General features: G+C 42.6%; 1 protein-coding gene across 23 annotated transcripts; it reads left to right on the top strand.

Moving 5' to 3' along the window:
- The first annotated feature begins 8,305 nt into the window (after window positions 1-8,305).
- LOC112678906 (uncharacterized) lies at window positions 8,306-21,721 on the top strand. Of its 23 annotated transcripts, none has more exons than XM_025478335.3 (6): window positions 8,306-9,440; window positions 10,093-10,287; window positions 19,815-19,908; window positions 20,602-20,737; window positions 20,848-20,939; window positions 21,433-21,721. In XM_025478335.3, exons 1-6 carry the CDS (start codon window positions 9,335-9,337, stop codon window positions 21,485-21,487), a joined length of 678 nt encoding a protein of 225 aa, XP_025334120.1. In that variant the 5' UTR covers window positions 8,306-9,334; the 3' UTR covers window positions 21,488-21,721. The 23 variants fall into 23 exon arrangements, 8 of the variants coding, with proteins under 8 accessions (XP_025334120.1, XP_025334126.1, XP_025334127.1 ...); XR_003147980.2 differs by lacking the exons at window positions 8,306-9,440; window positions 20,602-20,737 and adding exons at window positions 12,112-12,197; window positions 19,035-19,196 and having other exon boundaries at window positions 9,482-10,287; window positions 20,845-20,939; XR_003147978.2 differs by lacking the exons at window positions 8,306-9,440; window positions 20,602-20,737 and adding exons at window positions 12,112-12,197; window positions 19,035-19,196 and having other exon boundaries at window positions 9,482-10,287.
- The last annotated feature ends 795 nt before the right edge of the window (window positions 21,722-22,516 follow it).

Raw genomic sequence — 22,516 nt, forward strand, 5'->3', positions numbered from 1 at the left:
ATTTAACAGTTCTTTGTTGGTTTGCATGATGAAGGATGTCTAACAACTGTTATATACTCATTAAAAAAAAAAATCTCTTAAGAGTTGGAGAAACCATCTGATCCCGGGGTGCAGAAGCCTGCTGGTACTCGCTGCTTGTGAGGAGGAACACATGCGTTCGCTCCCTACACGTTGCACTGCCTATGATTTAGGGGTCTCAGATGACAGGAAGAGAAAGAAAAACTTCTGTTCTTTTCTATCAGGTATTCTTAGAAATGCCGGTTCATTTTTCTGAAGTATATATAGCACAAGTTAACGAGAAAATGAGTCACTTCCAGCTCTGCGTGGGAACTGTGACACTGTAGTAACACAGCTTACTTACTGTATCTTGAAAGCAACATCCTCTGAGTTTTTTAGGTTATAATTGGATCACCGGCCTGAGAGAGCAAGCCTGTGAAGAGGGCCTGTACCTCCGCCGGCTTTAGGGTTGTCGTCAAGAGCTCATCAGACACCTGTTTAATGACAATATAGGATTGTAATTGTGCTGAGTGGTAATTAGGTATAAAAGGTGGTCGGTCCCCTATAGGAGTCTGTCTTGTCCTAGTCAAATCAAGCATTTCTGGAATTCTGGTGGGTATCAGATCCTTTAATCCCTGTCAAAGGGAGCTGGATACTCATTAAGCAGTGAAGATACATTTTTATTTGAAACAAACAAACAAACCCCAAACTATTGCAATAGGGGAAAAGAGACTCCAGTCCAGAACTCGCCTCCATGCTGAGGACAGCATGGGCAAGTGGGTGGGGACCTACAGCCAAGGAACAGGGTGGGGTCGGGGGTCGGGGCGGAGAATCACTAGGAAGAAGCCTCATTCTGGTCAGACCCACTCGGCCAGGTTCTCGTGCAAGGCCAGGGTGATTAGATACTGACGTCGAGGGGTGAGGAATTTGACCAGATATAGCTAAACGGACCCAGCAGGATTTTTGCTGAAACCGGAGTGATGCACAGATAGACACAGAAGTCCAACGGTTGGGGCCTAGCTGGGATGAAGGGCTGGGGAGCCTGACCAAGTTTGGTTCAGCAGACGGTCGTTGTTGCCACTCGCCACATCCCGGCATCACTCCCCGTCACAGTTGTCCTCTCCCCGAGCCCCTTAGCCCACACCTGCTGACAGTCCGCAGTCTCTACACCGCCCCGGCGCCAGGCAGGAGGAAGACTCAGGGGTGGCTACTGACTGCAGAGATGCGGGCCCACAGCTGGGTCTGGGCCTGGTACACGGCGCGCCATGGGACGCGAAAGAGCCCGCGGCCAGCTTGCCCTCCTCGGCCGGGATGTGATTCATGAAGCCTAAGGTTTGTATCATTCATGAAAACAGATGCCCGTGCCCACAGATGCCGGGGCTCCGGAAGGGGCCTGTGCAAGGGGGCGTCCTGGGTTCAGCTTCCTGGTGACTCTCCCACGGATCAAGTCACACACGTTCTCACTCGGAGCCAACACTCCAGATCTCAAGGGCCCATCGTTCTTGCAAAACGTTGTTAAAAATTTTATTTTATTTCTTAAAAACTTTGTATTTATTTTTAAATTCCAGTCCGATTAACCTGCAGTGTTGTATTAGTTTCAGGGGTTGAATATACTGACTCAACCACTCTCTGCATCGCTCGGTGCTCATCATGATGACTGGACTCCTCATCGCCTTCACCTATTTCATCCATTCCCCTCCCCACCTCTCCTCTCGCAATCTTCGGTTTCTTCTCTGAGTTTAAGAGCATGTTTGTCTCTTTTTTTCCTTGTTTGTTCCCTTTTCTTAAATTCCACGTATGAGTGAAATCATGGTATTCGCGACTACTCCAACTTTTCAATATTTTCCCCTTTATGGCTAGTGCTTCTTGTGCCCCACCTAGGAAACTTTTGCCCATCAAGACGAGATCTTTCTATATTTCTTGTAAAAGCTAAACTGTTTGACATTTAGATCTATAACTCACCTGGAATTGATTTTTTTTTTTGTATCGTGTGATACCACATAGTAGAGAGCAGCCAAGATTCTTTTTTTCTTTCTCAATATGGATATCCAATTATCCCAGTACTTTTTTTTTTTTTTAAATGAAATGCCCCTTTTGCACTGCAGTACAGAATCATCTTCATTTTATTAGGTAACCTATGTTTCTGGATTCTAATCTTCTTCTTCCATTGGTCTATTTGCCTATCCTTGGACCAACATGTCATGGTTTCACTTACTAGAATTTTAAAAATAAGTCTTGATATTTGTTAGCCTAAGTCCTCCCGCTTTTGTTCTTCTTTTTCAAGATTATCTTGGTGTTCTCATTTTTTTTTTTTTTTTTTTTTTTACATTTCTGTATCAGTTTCAGAATTGGCTTGTCAACTTATGGGTACGTGAGCGCACACACACACACACACAAACACACCACAGAGCACCTATGGGAATTGAGATTGGGATTATTTTAAATATACAGACCAGTTTGAGGGAAAGTTGGCCTAGTAATTTCAATTCGTAATTAAATTGAATTCAGTTCCATTTAATATCTCATATTTCCATAAGAGATCCTACCATTTTGACATAGGCCTTTTAAAATTTCTCTCAATAATGTTTTTTAGTTTCAGTCATACATATCATATACATCTTTGGATGAATTCCAAGTGTTTGATAAATATTTGATGCTACTGCAAAAAAGTTTTAGGTTTTAATAATATTTTTCCTTTTTTTGGTTATACATAGAAATACAATTGGTTTTTACATACTAACTTTAAATATGTAACTGTTGAATTAACAGATTATTTCTAATATTTTGTGGATTCTTTGGGATTTTATAGTGCACATTCATGTCATCTAATAGTAATGCTGTATTTCTCTCTTTACAAAACTTTTGCCTTTTATTTATTTCGTAAAGATTTTATTTATTTATTTGAAGGAGAGAGAGGACGAGAGGGCAGTGTTGGGCAGAAAGAGAGGGAGAAGCAGACTCCCTGTTGAATGGGGACCCCAGTCTAGGGCTCGATCCCAGGACCCTGAAATCATGACCTGAGCTGAAGACAGATGCTGAACTGACTAACCCACCCAGGTACCCCTTATTTATTTATTTTTTTGTATTTTACTGGCTATGACCTCAAGAAAAGCATTGAATCATCTTTTTGTTCATTCCCAACTAAAGGAGGAAAATTTTCAATAATTTATTGTTTAATTTTATGTTTGATGTAGGATTTTTGTAGATATCCTCTATCAGAGAATAGAGAATAAAGTTTATTTTAAAAAAACTTAAATAACAACTTAAACTTAAATAACTTAATACTTAAATAAACTTAATAAAGTTTATTTTATTCCTCATTGGCTAACACTTTCATCTCAAACAGGCATTGATTGTATCAAATGTCTTTTCCACATCTATCAAGACGATTGTAATGTGTTTATTATAATCTGTAAATATTATGAACTACATTGATTAATTTAAAAATGTTAAGCAACCCCGGCATTCTAGGCATAAACTCTACCTGTTTGTGATATAGTTCCTTTTGTATCACTGGATTCTCTTAGCTAATTTTTTGTTTAGGATTTTTGGTCTATATTCATGGGAGTAAGTGATTTTTCAGTTCTATCAGGTTTCATTTTGTTTTTTTTAACGGTTTTTAAAGGTTTTATTTATTTGAAACAATGAGAGAGAGAGAGAGAGAGAGAGCATGAATGGTGGTGAGGAGCAGAGGGAGAGGGGGAAGCAGACTCCCCCTTGAGCAGGAATCCTGATGCAGGGCTCGATCCCCGGACCCGGATATCATGACCTGATAGAGGCTTAACTGACTGAGCCTCCCAAGACCCCAGTCTTGTCAGGCGTGAGAATCAAGTTATGCTGGCCTCATTAAAATGTCCTTTTCTATTTTCTAGAAAAGCTGGTGCAGAATTGGTGTTATTTCTTCCTAAAATGCTTAGAAGAATTAATAGGCAAAGCCATCTGGGCCTAGGGTTCTTTTTTTTTTTTTTTTAATTTTTAAATTGTTTTTAGGAAGGTATTTAAAAATTGAGTTAAGATTTTCTGCTTCTGTCAGTTTTGGTAACTTATGTCTTTAAAGGATTTTCTGCATGTCCCCAAATTGTCAAGTTAATTGGCAGTAAGTGTTTCATAATATATATAATGTATTTTTAATGCCTTGTGACATCTATCAAATCTATAATGATGTCCCTTTTTTCATTCTTGATTTTAGTAATTTGCATTTTTACTTTTTTTCCCTTCAGTTTGCTAGAAGTTCATTTACTTCATTAATCTTTTCAAAGAACTAATTTTGCGTGCTGCTTTTCTCTATTGCTCATTTGTTTCTATATCACTGATTTCTGTTATCGTTATTACTTTACCTCCTGCCTTCTCATTTGTTTGCATTTGATTAACGTGTTTTCCTGGCTCTTTGAGATAGAAGCAGAGAACATTGACTTTTATTCTTCTTTTCTAACACATGTGTGAAATGTATGTTAAACATGGCAATATATTTCCCTCTACCACTGCTTTACTTATATCACACAAGTTTTCATATGTTCAGAATGTCGCACAAGTTGTCATTCAGTTAAAATATTTTCCAACTTTTGGAATTCTAATTGGGATTTTTTGCTTGCTCTTATTTGTCTTACTTCCCAAGCAGTTGAGATTGTCTACTTCATTTTGTTATTAATTTTTATCTTCATTTGGCGTTAGTCACAGACTATGTGCGTCATGATTCTAATCCTTTGAAATTTGTTGAGGTTTCTTTGTGATCAATTTTTGACAAGATCTATGTGCACTTGGAATGAGTATGTATTCTATCATCACTGGATGAGGTCTTCTCTTTTTAAAAAAATTTTTAAAAGATTTTATTTATTTATTTATTCATGAGAGAGAGAGAGAGAGAGAGGCAGAGACACCGGCAGAGGGAGAAGCAGGCTCCATGCAGGGAGCCCGACGTGGGACTCGATGTAGGGAGCCCAATGTGGGACTTGATCCCGGGACCCCAGGATCACGCCCTGGGCTGAAGGCAGGTACTCAACCTCTGAGCCACCCGGGGATCCCCCTGAGGTGTTCTCTATATGGCAATTAGGTCAACACTTTTAATTGTGTTGTTTAGATCTCCTATATCCTTATTAATTGTTGTCTTAAAAAATTATCTAGCCATCGAGACAGGTATTTTAAAGTTTCTCTTTTAGTTTGGTTGATTTCTACTTTCTGTATTTTGCAGCTACATCATTGGGTGCATACAGTTGTGACATTGTGTTGTCTTTCTGGTGGACCGATCCTTTGATCAAGATAAAATATCCCTCTATAACTCTAGAATTGCTTCTTGTCATCATGTCTAAGTTTTCTGAAAAGTTCTCATGTGCCTAATGTACAGGGAACAAAAAGGACTGAATGATTAAAAAATACGTTAAACCTGGGTTATTCTGGGGGTCCTAGCTGTAGATGATTATTTCCTTCTATGACCATATTTTTAGTTTTCCCATTTCCTACAGTGAGCAAGGGTAACTTTTATCATTGCAAACAACATGGAAGGTACTTCAGAAAGCACAACAGCAGACAGTAGCTTCAAATTTCTACTGTACATAAGCGATCACGGGGCTGTTTGGGCAAGAGCACATACAGCAGGGATTCCTTGGTTTAAATCACAGCAACTCCAGTTCTGCTCCCCCAGGGAAAACTCTCCCTGTGTTTATTTCCTCTAGATGCTCCTATATGAAACGCTGACAGATATGAAGGGTGGGTGCGGGCACACACATACACCTCTTCCTGAAAATTTTAGCTTTTAGGCTTTTGGAGATGTTTAGGAAAGCCGACAATAAGATTTAAAATGTCATTAATTCTTTAACAACAGAATTCTGGCATCATTTGTATCATCTTTGGGAACCAATCCAAACAAAAATTCTCAAACACAACTCTCAATTATCCCATGCTTGAGAGAATATGGAATGAAAACTGATCATTGAAATATGCAAAATAATCTCATAATTTATATGATAGTTGCAACATGTTTCCCCTACTTAGCATTTATCAGGATTGTCATTTTCCAAAGGGGAAAAATCTTAATAACAATTAATACTTATTGAATACTTAAATTCCATGCCAGCCACAGTTATAAGCTCCTAGTTAATCTTCACAAAACCCTATGTTATCGGTAATATTTTTGCCCCCATTTTACAGATGGAGCAATTGAGGTATCCAGAATAAATAACTTGCCTGTGGTTAAATACCGTGTCAGTCACAGAGCCAGAATCCGAACTCAGGGAGTCTGTTGCAATCCTCTTTAATACCATGTGTTATACCACAGTGGACTAACAGGAAGAAGAAAATTAGAGTTTGAGAGTTGTAAATTCAGATCTCAGATTGCGCGTTCTGGGGAAGGAGACATGGCCTGAGACCCGAGTGAGGACTTCAGTCTGTGGCAGGAATCTGTAAGGGGTCATCGCTGAGTCAGAGAAGGGCTACTGTGTCCCAGAGGAGCTCAGGAAGTGTCTTGGTCTGTTCTGTGGGATAGTCAGGGCGACTGGGCAGCTTGGTAACGTTATTACTGCTCAGTGAGGAGACAACGACTTGTCTTGGGAACCACTACACGTTAGGGACCCAGCTTCGCTGCCTTCTAAAGAACACTGAGGCTCCACCCTCTTCTCCCAACCTGTGGCTCCCCAGCTCACCACAGATCCTTGACTTCTAGCTGGAATCTGCTAGACATGAATTGGGTAAAAATTCTGTTAATCCTCCATCACCTTTCTTCCTTTCCAATCTCCCTCCTCCTCTCCAACCCGAGTATCTCATCATCAACATCACCACCACCACCACCACCACCACCACCACCACCATCATCAACCTAATATATATTAAGCTCTTGCTATGCACCTGGAGAGGTATTAAGAACTTCTAATGCATTATCTCATTTAGCTCTCACCACCACCTTGAATGGCAGGTACCACTGCTATCATTTGCACTGGACTGTGGAAGCTACTGAGGCTTAGAACGATCAACAATTTGTTCAAGGTCATCTTGCTCAAGAGCTAGTCGGTGGCAAAGCCACATCATAAAGCCAGGCCTGTCTGACCCAAAGCCCAAGTTTCTCCATCTCCCATGTATTGTCAAAAGAATTAGTCTAGAGTTTTGGAGTTTAAAGCAGAGCTGAAAGGTGGAAGTGCTAAGTCTGAAGTCGTTTCTCAACCACTACGTTAGTGGCTGCTTCCTCATGAGACCACTTGACCACACTGGGAATTTAGAGAACTTTCCTACCTTGAATCTCAGGTATGGCTTACATCATTTTGTATTATAACTTCAGTTTGTGTCTGTCCTTTGTGATATATCTCAAGATCCTTGAAGGAAAGACCTACTTATTTCCCCCATCGGTATTATCTGGTAGAAAATAGGGCACCCCGTCAATAAAATTTTGTTGTAAGAAGGCTGTGTGGGAGTTTGCAAGTGTTGCAATCAGAACATCTGGCTTTGATATTTCATCTTGCTGCCCACAGGCTTTGTGATACTGGGCAAGGCCTTTAACCTTTCGGAGGGTCTATATCCCATTTCTGAAATACAGATGATGATTTCTTTATAGTGTTAGGCGATCTAAATGATCACAGGCATGTGGAGACCCTTTGAAATGTATAAAACTCACGGCCTCTGCGAAGTACATTGTGAGTTATCTCTACCGTCTCTGCTGTGAGCTCTGACTCAGCCTTGCAGCCTCCCGGGCCAGTTGACAGTTGCCTAAGCTCATTTGTCTCCTCGGCACCCAGGGGTGTTCCTGCAGGGTAGGAGGTGCTACTAATCAGTATTGCCCATGTCAAAAAGATAATCTGCTTCATTTAGAGTTGACTGTAACAAAATTGATGGATTTGAGGTTTATACTCTTTCATGTCTTCTGCCCACGTTTGCTCCAGATCCTAAGGAAAAGTTAAATGAGCATAAATCTGGGTAACTATTAGGAAGAGGAAGGAAAGTAAGGGTCTACACAGCTGAGGTTGCAGGTAATTGGCTCCCTAGCTCTTGAAGGTTAAGTATGGTGACTCATCAAAGCACAGTGTTCTTCCTAAGGATCTTTATCATCCGCATTTAACCTGGTTTGCTCAGTGCAGCAGAGAACATAAGAACCTCACGAAGCTGACATCTTAAAGAGCTTTTAGAAAGTAATGAATCAAAGATTCAAGAATCTCTTAAAGTTTAGCATTCACTTCAAATTCAACATTTTCTTGCTTTTATTTTTTTTCTTATTATCAAATTCCTCATTTTAGAGCAAGGTCACTCTTTTTTTTTTATTCCTATATACTTGATCTTCAGCCATAACAAATTCTCTCAAGATTTTCGGAAGCCAAAAAAAAAAAAAAAAAAAAAAAAAGATTTTCGGAAGCCTTTAAACACTTACCAGCCTACAAAGGTAGATATGATTTCCAGCTGTTTTCTTCTTCTTTTTCAAAGATTTATTCATTCAAGTCAAGGTGACAATTTTACCAAAAGTGTTTTAGCCATACAAAGCTATACAAAGCTAATAAAGACATATTTCATATAAATTCAACGTTTTCTTTCAGCCAACTATATAAAGAACTACTTAGAGTCATTCAATAGTATATAGGAAAAAAGGTTTTTTTTTTTCCCAAAGGTTATTTATTTATTTATTAATGAGAGATGCACACACAGAGAGAGAGAGAGAGAGAGAGGCACAGACATAGGCAGAGGGAGAAGCAGGCTCCATGCAGGGAGCCCGACGTGGGACTCGATCCCGGGTCCCTGGGATCACACCCTGGGCTGAAGGTGGCACCAAACCGCTGAGCCACCCAGGCTACCCAGGAAAAAATGTTTTAAGATCTTTGAAAAGTTCTCTTGATCCAGTAATTCCTTTTCCAGTAAACAACCTGGGGTAAGTAATGGGAGAGATGGCGCTTCTTATTATAGTGAAAAACTGGGAAAAACTCAAAGTTCCAACTTTGGGGAGATGGTTAGATAAATTATTACTTGTTGAATAATTTGCAGCCGTTAAAGATGGTAATTTCAAAAAAATATATGGAAAAGTGCTGGCTAACATAATATTCATATACATATTTTGATGTCACAGCCATCCCACTTAGAAAATACATTCATATTTCTACAAAAGAGAAACCCACCAATGTATTAGCCAGGTTACCTTTGAGTGATGGAAATGCATGTAAGATTCATTTTTATTTTAGTCCTTTTATATTTTCCAAAAGTTCTGCAATGGAAACATTTAAATTTTATAATCAGAAAAAGTATTACTTTATGCCTAACACAACATTTACAGTTACTACTCTGCCAAATTTTTACATTCTAATAAAACATTGAAAGCATTATATTTCTAACGACTTCAAAGAATAAAAATAAAGGATTTGGGCAGCAGAGTTTAATGGTCTTTAACCCTCTACACATGTTTATTTCCTTGATTTTTGTAGGTCCATTTGACTGGCAGACAACAGAACTTTCTGGAACAGTTTCTGAAACCCTTCAGACCAGTAAAGCATTTTTGATGTTCTCCTTCCTCGGGTCCTGCTTAGTCACAAATACAACAGGCTGGGGTTGTGGGTGGGGAGGGCAGGAAGGACTAGTGACCCCGTTTAGTGCAAAGTTTAGTGCGATTATGGTTATGGGTAGGTCATGGGTTTTGAGCCCAGCCAGGTTTATCAGTAACTGCCACCTCCCTTCCATGGATTAACTGACTTTACTGAGGTTCGCCTGATGCCTGGCCCCACAGTTAGCACTCAGTAAAAGTTAGCTCTCACCGAACTTCAAAAGAAGGAGATCACTTTCATCAACTCTGCAGGCATAAGTTCGAACAATCTCAGCAGGTGCAGTCAACTGGCCGCCTCCTTGGTAGGAAGGAAGCAATTAACAGGCCGAGTCTTGTGTTTTGTTGCTGTTGGGGGTGGGGAGGAGGGGAGGATTCACAAGAGCCCCAAAAAGGGCTGTGTCAGGGAAACACAGAGTTGAAGGCAGATCAAGTCTGCTAGAGAGGGTTTCGTTTTGGAGGGGTCGGCTGGGGACACGAGTGGGGCGACCTGAGGTGTGTGAGAGCTGCTGGGGCTCCTGGACCTCCCAGACACCGCAGCCCGGGGGACCAGGAGAGGAGGCCACCACAGCTCCTGTCACCTGTTGCCTCCCCTCCAGCACAGTGCTCCATGCCTCCTTCCCTGAGCTTGCAACCCAGGGAGGGTGAGGAACAGATGGCTCTGGCCACCTCGAGGAACCGCCTGACGATCAGTACGACCAACAGTCAGTGCCCACCGTCTCCACCGGTCACCAGGGTGGAGTGTCAGGGGCCACCGGGGGAAGCGAGACCTCCTGCTCTCCTGACTCGTCCAGGTTTGGCTGCCAAGGGTGGTGGTGGAAACTATCGTATTGGTTCACGCAGGTGCTTGCACATGCTCGAGGGAAATGAAGCAGGGACACGTGCCCAGGGTGACAGAAAAATCAAGAATTTGACATCTGGGGCTTCCAGTGGCTTGGAAAGAAGTTAGTTCTGTGTGTGGTTTGTAAGAGAGGATTCCTGTAACACGTAACCTCCTGTCAGAGGAGGAAATTTGAATTAAAAAGAAGAGCAAGGTGCTTTGGTATCACAAGACTGGGGAGTGATTCCTAGAGAGAGCCAGACAGCATTTCCCTCTCAGAGAGGGGTCACCCCCCTGGTTCTTGTGGCCGAAACAGGCTGCCATCAGTTCCAATCCTCAGGCGCAGACTGGCAGCCCAGCCCGCGAGGAAAACGTTGGTCAGCTCAAAGCCACCCATGGCTTGGCCCTGTGGGGTGGGGGCCGCCTGGCCTCGCTTTAAATAGCCTCCCGTCCAGCTGCCAGGCCCTGATTCCTGCTGTCCCATCTGCGTTTAAGTGTAGTGTCTTTCTACTGGGAAATATGGATTGGTGTTTGTTTTCAGTAAGAGTCCAACACCCTGGACCAGGATTAGCACCCAGGCCTCTGTTGGAAATGACGGATAAATGGTAGAGGAGGATGCTTTACGTAGAGAAAACATCTCATTTCTCTGGCCTGTAAATTTTGAAACAGTCGTGGTCTCCCCACTCCTGCCCCCTGGCTCTCCTACTGGCCTTTCCTTTCATCTAGAACTCTCTCTCCAGATTATAATAGAATAGAAATTTGTGCGTTTGAAAAAAAAAAATATCCTACTGGAGACTTCTTTGGGCTGTAAAGGTTTCTTCTTTCTTTCTTTCTTTCTTTCTTTCTTTCTTTCTTTCTTTCTTTCTTCTTTCTTCTTTTCTTTCTTTCTTTCTTTCTTTCTTTCTTTCTTTCTTTCTTTCTTTCTTTTAGGTTTTTGTTTTGTTTTGTTGTTTTTGTTTTTTGTTTTTAGTTTTAAGGTCCTCTATTAAAATGCAAACATTCAGGGAAGGAGTAAAATCTGCAGCGTTTTTCAGCATATACCTTACCACCATCCCTGTAGCAAGCATTTACTGAGCCCTTACAACTTATTTGCTTGCTTATTCATTTGTTCATTTGTCTATTTGAAGTTGGGTTGACTGAGGTACACTTTGCATATGGTCAAACTGATGCTCTTCAGGGTACAGTTCCGTGCCCTTGGGAAAAGCATGGCAGCCATGTAATCAACGTTACAATCAAGCTATAGGACATTTGTATCACACCCAAAAATGTGATATCACATTCATCACATACACAGAGTCCTTTACCCTCCAACCCTAGGCCTTGGCGACATTGGACTTCTTTTCTATCCCCATAGTTTTGCCTTTTCCAGACCATATTGTTGATAAATAAAACCCCCTTTCCTCAAAAAATGACCCCAAAGTGTACTCAGTCCTGTTTACTATCTAGTGTATTAACCATTTCCCTTGGAGAAGGCCTGTATAACCTTCAGACTCATTTCCAGTCTCGGCAGTCAGGCAAGCGCTCCATAACTGGGAAGCCAGCGAGCGAGCTGGGAAAAGAGGAAAGAGAATGGGCAGGATGGCCATTAGGGGGGTGTGTGTGGTGGGGAGCTTTGCCTCAAGAAGCCCTCACCTGGTTGCAAGCCCTGAACGTGGGCAGGTCCGAGAACACCTTTCGCCAGGGCTCCTGTTCGCCCGCTTTTCCAAAAATTAAATCCAGGTTAGAGGCAAACTGTAAACTCTGTGAGGATTGTTTCACAATTTTTTTTTTATCTCTACCTTCTCCTTTCCTCACTCAGTGTCATCTGCTTGGGGTGGCTGGTTGTGAAGAGTAAAGGACAGAGGAGACTGGAATTACTCCCACATTTCTGGCTTCAGCCACTGGGTAGGTGATGGTGCCAGTAACAAGGGAGAAAAATGAGAGGAAATGATATTTCTTGCACTTCTGTTATGTGCCAAGCAGACATGGTCTCATTTAGTCCCCTCAGTAGTCAGAGGAGCGTCTAAAGGAGAGACCCTGTGACAACTCCAGAGTCCTGTTCCTCAACCCCTGATACCCGGCATCCAATGACGATCTGAGTTTTTACCCTTTCACACCTCCCTAAGTCCCCCTCCCTTCCCTTCGCACTGCTTTGCCCTAAGCCAACGCCAGCATCTCTGGCCTGCATGTCTGCAACCGTCTATTAGGATTCTCTCCATTCCAATCTGGTTCTCATTTATCCCCCGTATGTCTACCAAAGTTATTTTTCTCAAATGCAAATTGGGTCATACTTGTCCCCTGCTTAAATTCCCTCTGTGACTTTCCATCATCCTCAGCACAGAAGGGCAACTGTAGCTCCTGATAAAAGAGGATCCCTGATCCAATGTAGGCTCCTCTCCCATCCTCCTCTGTTGGGCCCAGAAATCTGCTGGTGGCCCCAGGGGCCATGCTGGTTCATGCTGACCCTCTCTCGCCTACCCTCTCCTAGCCATGCCCTGGATGAGCAGCATCTCCTGTTTTGGACACAGCTCCAGTGTTACCCTCTCTGAGAAGTCTCTCCTGTTCCATCACCAAAGACAACCTTGACCTCTCCTTTCCTTGTTCTTCACTGTTTCCTGACATCGTTCTATCGCAGCCCCTTCCAGAGTTTACTGCACTCATGTGCTTATACCTCTGGCTGGTGAGCACTTTCCTTTGCCTCCCCATAGTGCGATTCTTAGTAAATGACAAAGTCCTATTTTTAATTCTTATTTTCTACAACATGACTAACTCAAAGAGCTGAAATTTGGACCTAGAAAATTGGCTGATACCCAAACCCATGCTATTTCTGCTGCACGTTTGGGAAGAAAGATTATTTTATTTTGGGATGTGTTATATTTGAGATTCCTGTGGTCGCTGAGGTGACTGTGTGCCATAGGCCATTAGAGAGGAGGGTATGGAGCTCCAGAAGAAATTTTGGGTTGGATTTTCAGTAAATAATTCGGGTTGGTAGTCTCTGAGCACTCTTACTTTTAGAGGCTACTCTTCACATCATATAAAAATATATCAAAATATTTTGTGTGCAATATATTACTACATAGGTGATCATATGAGTTAAACTGCAGATGAGTATTTGAGTTGATCAAACATTTCATTTTCAGTTTTCCTATTTTTTATTCTTCTTCTTTCTCCTTTCCTTTCTTTCCCAAATGTTTCTTTGACCTTTGAAAAGATAGTGAGCTTTTAGCATCCCTTTAGTACTTGTTGGATAGTATAGGCCTCATGTCAGTGGCATTTGAAACCCTGATCCCAGAAGAGCAAGGGATGGCTAGAGGTGGGGAGATTAAGCCCTGCTAGAATCTACATCTGCACCCGACAAGCCATCCTGAATGGAGGCTGCAAATAAAAATAGCTAGCCTACTCTGTAAACTCAGCTTCAAGACCAATCTCCTAGCTCTCCCTGGGTAGATATTCTGAGTTTGGCTAAGTGATATTCCTTTCTCAAGTGAGAAGACGGCTGAGAAAACCCAATAGAACACTAACACTTGAGGTGTCCAGCAGAGGAACAGGAGCCCAGGGAGAGGGCCCAGATGGTAGGCTAAGGGGGGTAAAGGCTTTTAAAGGGTAGGCAGTCAATGGCTGGACTAAAACAGAAGATAGTCCATTGAAATAAGCAGTTCAGGGGCCATTGGTGGTGGAGTCAGCCTGTCTCAGGTTAAGTGAGAGGGAGCTAAGGAAAGAGAGCCAGTGTAGACAATGTCTTAAAGATACTAGATTGCTAAGGGAAGGAAGGAGAGACAGAGGGCACAGCCACATGCAATTGGGGTTTTTTAGTTTTATAATAGGGGAGCTGATCATGCTAAAGGAGTCGGAGGGGAAGGAGCCAGTGGGAAATGTGGGCCGTTGTCCATACTCCTGGTCAAAGTTAATTCCTTTACTTTCATCCAATCCTACCACTCTGTCTCCTCAAGGACATTGCTCCAGTAATTTTCTCTTTCTCTCTAACCTGATGAGTTTTTCCTTTTTACTAAGTCTTTTCTGTCAGCACACTGATTCACTAAAATGTCTCTGATCTTGAAATCAAAATACTAACGAAACAAAATCTTTGGAACTCATTTTCCCCATTCAAGCCATCGCCTGGTTTTCCCCTTCCATTCTCCACAAAACACCTTGAAAGAGATTTCTGTATTAGTTGCCTCTGATTTCTCATCTCTCATTTTCTCCTAGATTAATTCCTGCGAGGCATGGTGGAATGGAGGGCTATGCTCACTGTTCTGTTGAAAGTTCCTTGTCAAAGTCCTTAAAGACCTTAGATGGATAAAATCAATGGTCATTGAACAGTCTGCATTTTCTGTGACCCAAATGCAGCATTTTACACATGGGATCACTCCCATCTCTTGAAATAGTCTCCTCGCTTGCCCTTCAGTCATCAGTCCTCTTGTCTATCTATGGCTTGCACCCTAGCTCATGACTTGGACCTCTCCCCAGATCTACAGACTCTATATCCAACATCTCCACTTGGATGTCTACTTACCATTCAAAACCAAGCTCCTAATGTTCCACTCCAGTAACCAATCCTTCCCAAGTCTTCCTCATCCCAAAGAATAACAACGCCATGCTTATAGTTGCCGAGGCCCAGGGCTTCAGAATTATCTTTGACTCTTCTCTTGTTCTCTTATCCTACATCTGATTTCTTAGCAAGAACTGTTGGCTCCACTAATTTTTTAAAAAATATTTATTTAGTTATTAATGAAGGACACAGAGAGAGAGAGGCAGAGACACGGGCAGAGGGAGAAGCAGACTCCATGCAGGGAGCCCGATGTAAGGCTTGAGCCAAAGGCAGACGCTCAACCGCTGAGCCACTCAGGCGTCCCTCCACTTTCAAAATATATCCAGAATCTTCCTACCACCTCTACTGCTAACGCCCTAAAGACTAGGACCTTTCCGGACTGCCATCATCTTTTACCTGGATTTGCCACTTTAGCCTCCTAACTGGACTCTCTGCTTCTACCCCTGTGCCCTTTAATCTGATCTCAGAACAGCAGCCCAGATGCTGGATGTAAACCAGATTACATCCCTCCTCTGGTCACAATTCCCCAATGGCTTCCCAGCTCACCCAGAATAAAAGCCAGTTGCCATGACCTATAAGACCTCACTGATCTCCTTTTGTTGGCTCCTTGATATACTTTGAGGACACACATGCTGTTCCAAGCATGTCACACCTCAGGGCCTTTGCACTTGCTTTTTCTGCCTGGAATGCTCATCCCCTTGTCTCTTTCAAGGTTTTGTTTAAATGTCACTTTCTAAGGGTGACACCAACCATTCTGTTTAAAATTGCAGCATTTTCTGCTTGATGCATCACTTCTGATTTTGTGCCTTATCTCTTCTTGAGGCAAGGACTTTTATCTGCTTTTTTTTTTTTGTATTTTTTTTTATTGGAGTTCAATTTGCCAACATATAGTATGACACTCAGTGCTCATCCCATCAAGTGCCCCTCTCAGTGCCCGTCACTCAGTCACCCCGTCCCCCCACCCACCTCCCCTTCCACTACCCCTTGTTTGTTTCCCAGAGTTAGGAGTCTTTCATATTTGTCTTCCTCTCTGATATTTCCCACTCAGGTTCCCTCCTTTCCCCTATAATCCTTTTCACTGTTTCTTATATTCCCCATATGAGTGAAACCATGTGATGATTATCCTTCTCCGACTGACTCACTTCACTCAGCGTCATACCCTCCAGTTCCATCCACGTCGAAGCACATGGTGGGTATTTATCATTTCTAATGGCTGAGGAATAATCCTTTTGTCTGTTTTACCCACTGTGATATCCCCAGTGTGTAGGACAGTGCTTGGCACTTAGGATATTGAATAAATAAGGTTGACGATACCGGAGAGCAGAGGGGTTATTGATGGATCAAGGTTTAGAAGGGAGCATGTGGAAAGTCAGATGCAAAAAATACTAAATTCTTATTTTTGGAAGCAGGGCAGAGGAGGGAACCAAGAGAGATCCTGATACCATCATTTGTATGTTGACCGAAGCAAATCAATACCAGTGTGTCACCTTTCCTACACATTTACATTTTCACAGCTTTTTATCTCTAATCATGGTAGGGGAAAATAAACTTTGTCCCCGTGTTAAAGGAATTGCCTGTGCTATTAAGAACATTGGTGAATATTTACTCAGAAAACACAGAAGCCTTTCTTGACCTTGAAATTGTCTTACACTTGAGATAATTATGCTTCACTGTTGAAGACATATGATTTCTTTATTTTTTTATTTTTTCATGAGAGACACACAGAGAGAGGCAGAGACACAGGCAGAGGGAGAAGCAGGCTCCATGCAGGGAGTCTGATGTGGGACTCGATCCTGGGTCTCCAAGATCACACCCTGGGCCGAGGGCAGGCGCTAAACTGCTGAGCCACCCGGGCTGCCCAAGACATACGATTTCTGAAGCACCAAATGAAATTATTATTAGTAGTAATTTTATGGTTAGCTGTAATAGTAGTAGTAGTAGTAGTATTGGCTTGCTTGGTTGTGATGCTTGACTCTGGTGCTTCTAAAGACTGGTCCCATTGCATCTTCTTCCATCCCTTGGACCCAACCTTCATCATCCCAAGTATCCAAAGCCAGTGTTGCTGAACTCTCTTCCGTGAAGGGGGGGAAGGATCCCTTTCTTCCACTTCAACATGAAAGTTGTTGATCCCACTGATCATCCCAGCAAATAATCCATCCCAGGCCCCAAATCACACATTTTCCTCAGCCTTACATCCTAAACACCTACCCTGGGGGCAAGTGAGCAATTACATGAACTGCTCAAGGACAAGTGTAGGGGTGGGGCGTGGCAAAGATGGAAGAAGAAAAGACCAGGGAGGAGACTGGCTACCTAGGGGAGTAGAAAGGAACATAGCTTGGCTATGCTGGGGGCAGGGGTGCTGGTCATAATGCTAGTTGTCAGATTAATTTTGTTCTGAGTTTTATCTAAGGGTAACATGAACCCTCTATAGGGACCACGTGTGCATGAGCCACATATGATACCTGGTTTCATTATTTTGGACCTCCTTCTTCATATTCTTGAATCTGCATGATTTTTGCAAGTAGAAAATGAAGAGGGAACATTTGCAGGCAAGCAAAGACAAGCATGGTTTTCCAGGGTTGCGAATTCATGAAGTTTGAGGGATCCGTGAAGTTCAAGACGGCCTCCTTAATTCATGAGTAGATTATTAGTTAGCAGGTTTCTGAGGTGAATGGCTTGTGTTGTGATTTAGGGCAGATTGTTCTGACTCCTTTATGTCTCGGTTTGTTCGAACACAGGACTAACAAATAAGGATGAAATGAATGTGACAAGGAGTGGCTGTGAAATAAAACGAGAGGTGCTTACAGGTGCCCAGGTTTAGATTGGAATCAGATAATGCAACATCAAAGTTCTACAACTTTCATTATGTTTAATTTATGCACCATAGGGATCTATATTAAGGGACTTTTCATAGACCTGATGTGGGGCCCGCTCTAGTAGTTTTTGAGGCCAGATAGATTGTGACCTTTGTTTTCAGCAAAGAAAATTCTTAGCAGAGGGAATGCCTTCGTCAGAAGAGGTTGCCTTCATAAGGGTCTTTAGATAAGACAATGCTGGTTACACAGAACTACTTGAGACCCAGTAATATCATCAGAGCACCCTACTATTTGCTACTTGCTTCTCTAAAATCTGCCTGGCGGACCTAAGAAGATTTTTCTACTGACAGTGGAATGTGGCTGTCTTAATTAAATCCATTAAAAATGTAGCAGGTCAGGATTTTTATGCCACCTATGATTTTATTACTGCCTCTCATGGAAAATGAGAAGTTTATTTTAAAAACTTCTCAGTATAAAGGATTTTACAACTTTTATATTTCAGTTTTAAAATTACTTAGATTTTAATCTGTAAGGATAGAAGCCAGAACAATGGTCTCACATCTGTAATTGTAGGACATGGAGACGTATTGAAGACTAATGTCTTCATGTCATTTGCCTGACAAATTGTGGTCCGTGTTTTATTTCTGACATTCTTTCGTATTTATGTGTGCTTGAAATATTAGAATTCGTTCGACAGCATGTAGGTGTAAGTCCCACGCATTCTACCTCCATGTAGCTGTTCTTGGTCCCTTCATACTTAGGTATAAGCTGTATTATTAATGCAAGGAGGGCATGGGGTCAAACACACATTTAATGTTGGACTTGGATCTTAGAGCCTTCATAGGATCTGAAATATGAAATTCAATCTTTTAGTATTCTATAAAGAAAAAAATACTGTTTTCAGTAAAAATACAGCCTGAATAAAATTTGAAACCTCAGCTTCCTACCATAAAGTTTCTTCCCTCCATTAAAACATAGTTTCTTATCAAAAGAAATAAACTTTGAGAAGTCTATTGGCTCTAGAGGAAACCTGCGGTTTCTTTATGTATGGTATATATGTTGAAGAAGGGCGCTTGTTGAAAGGTATTAGATCCAAAATAACCGAAGAGGAACAGAAGAGAATTTATTATTTCTGGTATTCTCTTTACTTTTTGCAGGAGTGGGAGGCAAGGGCAGTATCAAATCAGTGAGTTAGTTGGACATACTTGCTTTTTTCTTTTTTTTTTTTTTTTGAAGATTTCATTTATTTATGAGAGAGAGAGAGAGGGGAGAGGAGCATGAGCAGAGGGAGAAGTACAGGGAAAAGGAGACAGAATCTGAAGCAGACTCTGCAGTGAGGGCGGAGCCTGACCTAGGGCCCCATCTCTTGACCCCTAGGTCACGACCTGAGCTGAAACTAAGAGCCAGATCCTTCACCAACTGAGCCACCCAGGCGCCCACTTGCTCCTTTTAAAGTAGCCCAAAGTCTGCATTTTCCTGGAGAAATGTCCAAGTGATGATGTATCCCACGAATATGCTAGAATTCTTGAGACTTTTCAGGTAAAATAACCAGCAGATCGCCGTCTCATGGCTTCCGTCACATGAAACTTAGAAACAAGAATGAGCTGCTTCCTCTTGTCGCATTTTCCCAGTGGCTACATGAAGCCTTAAGAATCACTCTCTCCTTTTTATTACTGACGTATAGTCACCACACAACGTTATATTAGTTTCAGGTCCCAACATAGTGATTCCACAACTCCGTACCTTGCTCGATGCCCATCACCCTAACTCCTTGTCTGTCACCGTACAACATTATTACAATAATACTGATAAAGAAGAGGTGGTATAGATACACAATGGACTATTACTCAGCCATAAAAAAGGAATGAGATCTTGCCATTCACAACAACATGGAAGGACCTAGAGGGGATTTCGCGAAGTGGAATAAGTCAGACAGAGAAAACCAAATACTGTATGGTTTCACTTATGTGTGGAATCTAAGAACAAAACAAAACAAACAAACAAAAACCAAACAGACCCTTAAATACAGAGAACGAACTGGTGGTCACCAGAAGGGACATTGGATGGGGAGGATGGGTGGACTAAGATAAAGGGGACGAAAAGGTACAAATTTCTAGTTATAAAATAAGTGACGGTGGAAATCATCTCTATTCCCAGCTCATGCGCAGCTCCAGCATCGTTACTGCCACTCCCCTGAGCCTGGCCTCTCACTCCTAGGCTTGGTGCCTGACCCCAGAGGAGCCCTTGAGATGTGAGTAGTTATTGTAAAAGCAACGGACTTTCTAGTGAAAAGGAAACTTACCCTTACAAATGAATTTGGATTTTCCTTTTCTCTCCCCATCACTGACCGTTTAGAAATACGTTTAGTTTATTTGCAGAAACTTCACAGTTGCACTCCACTCATAACAACTTCCCCTTAGACTTGAGAAACGCTTCTGGGTCCCAAATTTTAGAGAAAAACTAGGATCTACCCTACGTCAACTTGGGCAGAAGGAGTCAGTGCTTTTCAGGGTTCTCAGACTCAAGGCCTCCCTTTACGTAACACATATTTGGAGGTGCTTCTTTTCCATTCTAGAATGAAATTTGCAGACAGCGTAACCTAACTATACATGTAGTAAAAAAAACAACGAATGTGAGATACAAACTGTAATAGAAAAGAGAAATAGAAGTAATATAACACGATACGCATTTCGATATGTAAATGGCTAAAGTGCAAGATAAACTGTACGAATTTCCAGAACATTTCACAGGGAAGGGAACTAACCCGGGGAGAAGTTCTCTCAGTGCCCTGCCCTGTCTGGCATTGTGGGGTGTAAAGGTGAGTTTGGGGTCAGCTCTCTGTGACTTAGAGCAAGTTCCCGATTTGGGCTGAGCCCGGGGCACCCTCGGTTAAGGAGGACACTGCTCCACGGGACTGCTCTTTGCTTTCATAACATATGACAAGCGAGGGACACCTGGAACCGTGTACAGCTCACAACAGGACCACGACGAAGGTCCACTCCTGTCCCTGCTTTCCCAGAGGAGGCAAGGGGACCGCAAGCCCAGGGCTTCTTCTTTGCCTGCCTGCAAGGTTTAGCCAGGTGGGCTTAGTGTCTTTTTTTCTGGGGGAAATGACAAATGGGGGCGGTTCAAAGATTGAGCTGTTAGAGAAACACTGACGTTTCCTGCTTTCTCCGCCTTGTTCAAGTAGATGGAAGGGGTCCCGGGCAAATTTCTTGTTCTTCTCAGCAGAGTCTCGCAGGCTAGTGGCTTTAGGCACATTCCAACTACCTGTCATCGCAGGTAAGGGCACTTTGCAAGCTGTTGCGAGGTGTGTGGAGGACCGGACTGGGACTTGGAAAGCAATCTGCACTCTGTTTTTCCAGGACAAGGGTTTATGAGGGGTAGCCTTTGACAGAGGGGGTGCGGCTGGTGGTAAAGGGTCCCCGGCATCCTATGCTGTTTAGACTGTCAGCATTCTGGGCCAACCATGAAGCAGAGGCCAAAGGGATTCTCTTTGTAATCTCTAAAAATAATTTGCCGGTTTCTTTTCTGAGCCGGTGGCCTCCAGATAAAGTTCCCTGAGATATTTTGGAGAGAGAAAAATGCAACTCTTTTAAGAAAATGACTCAATCTAGACTGTCACTTGGCAGCGTGGGAAAGGATTTGGGGAGGGGGCGCATTGGGGGGAAACTTAAAAGATTCATTTGTCCGCCCCCCCCCCCCCCCCCCCGTCCATCTAGAAATCCTTGTGAGCAATGATGTTTTAACTCTCACGTTTTCATGCTTTTGACAGCATAGCACAAGGCAGACCTTCCGCCGCAGAGCAAAATAAGATCCTTCGAGAATGATCTGGAGCAGCAGAACGCCGTCCCCTGTTTTATACCCTCATAAACAAGCTCAATTGGGTGAAAAGCGCTTGTGGCAGCGCAGGCCTCTCTGGCAACCGCTCGTCTAGGTTTCCCTTCTCTGCTTGATTCTTCTTTTTGATAAGAGATCAGGTAACCATGACAACATGGCACAGTGGAAGTCCTTTCATTTCTGTGCTTTACATAATCCTGAAAATAAATCTGCTATCTGTTTGACATTTGCTTCCTTTTCTTACAAACCTTTCCCCACCCCCCCTCTAATCTTAGCACAGTATCTCCTAAAAGAAACTTGCCGCTTCAGAGGATTTGCTGCCACTGATGTGACTTCCTATTAGTAGCAGGGTTGACTCTGCAGCCTCTGAGGCTTGGATTCCCGCCGTGGATTCTCCCCACACACACTTCAAACTAAATTATAGCCCTATTATCCTGTTATTGAAGACTGGCGACACTGAGGGTTCACTGGAGTCTTTTCTGACTTGAGGCTCCCCGGCCAAGTTCGTGTCATTCAAAATGGCAGCCATTGCCCTTGGGTGGGCCCCTGAGACAAGGCCTCACGGAGCTGACTTGATGCAGATAATTCTGGCGGGAAACTCTCTAACGCCCACGGTCGGTCTGGAGCACCAATTTTTATACTCAGCCAAATTTTCATGGCACGATAACCTTGATTTAATATTTCTTGAAAATTCAAGATCCTAGTCTAATCTAAGCTAATGAATCTTGACAATCTGTCTTCGAAATGAAAATGTGTATTGGACCTGCCTGGAAATGTTAGAATTCTGAGCCATACCAGATGACTAAGTTGTTGTTGTTGTTGTTGTTGTTGTTGTTGTTGTTCTTCTTCTTCCTTTCATTGAAACAAAAAGTTTGATTCCCTGTTGTAATTTTTAGAGACTCAGTACCAAGGATTTCCCCTGCCACAGAGGTAATGACTCAGTTTTTTACGTTAGTGGCTACGTGGAGATGCAGACCAGCTGAATGCACCATAGTCTGTGGTTAGATGGAAGGAGAGGC

This window comes from Canis lupus, chromosome 22, assembly GCF_003254725.2.
Source record: "Canis lupus dingo isolate Sandy chromosome 22, ASM325472v2, whole genome shotgun sequence".
Taxonomy (NCBI): domain Eukaryota; kingdom Metazoa; phylum Chordata; class Mammalia; order Carnivora; family Canidae; genus Canis; species Canis lupus.

Bases quoted from the DNA above. Each gene is read 5' to 3' on its own strand.
- LOC112678906 (XM_025478335.3), top strand. From the start codon at position 9,335: ATGGTCTTTAACCCTCTACACATGTTTATTTCCTTGATTTTTGTAGGT. The intron at 9,441-10,092 runs GTAAAGCATTTT...CCTCCCCTCCAG, and splicing joins TTCTGAAACCCTTCAGACCA to CACAGTGCTCCATGCCTCCT. The intron at 20,940-21,432 runs GTAAGGGCACTT...TGCTTTTGACAG, and splicing joins CCAACTACCTGTCATCGCAG to CATAGCACAAGGCAGACCTT.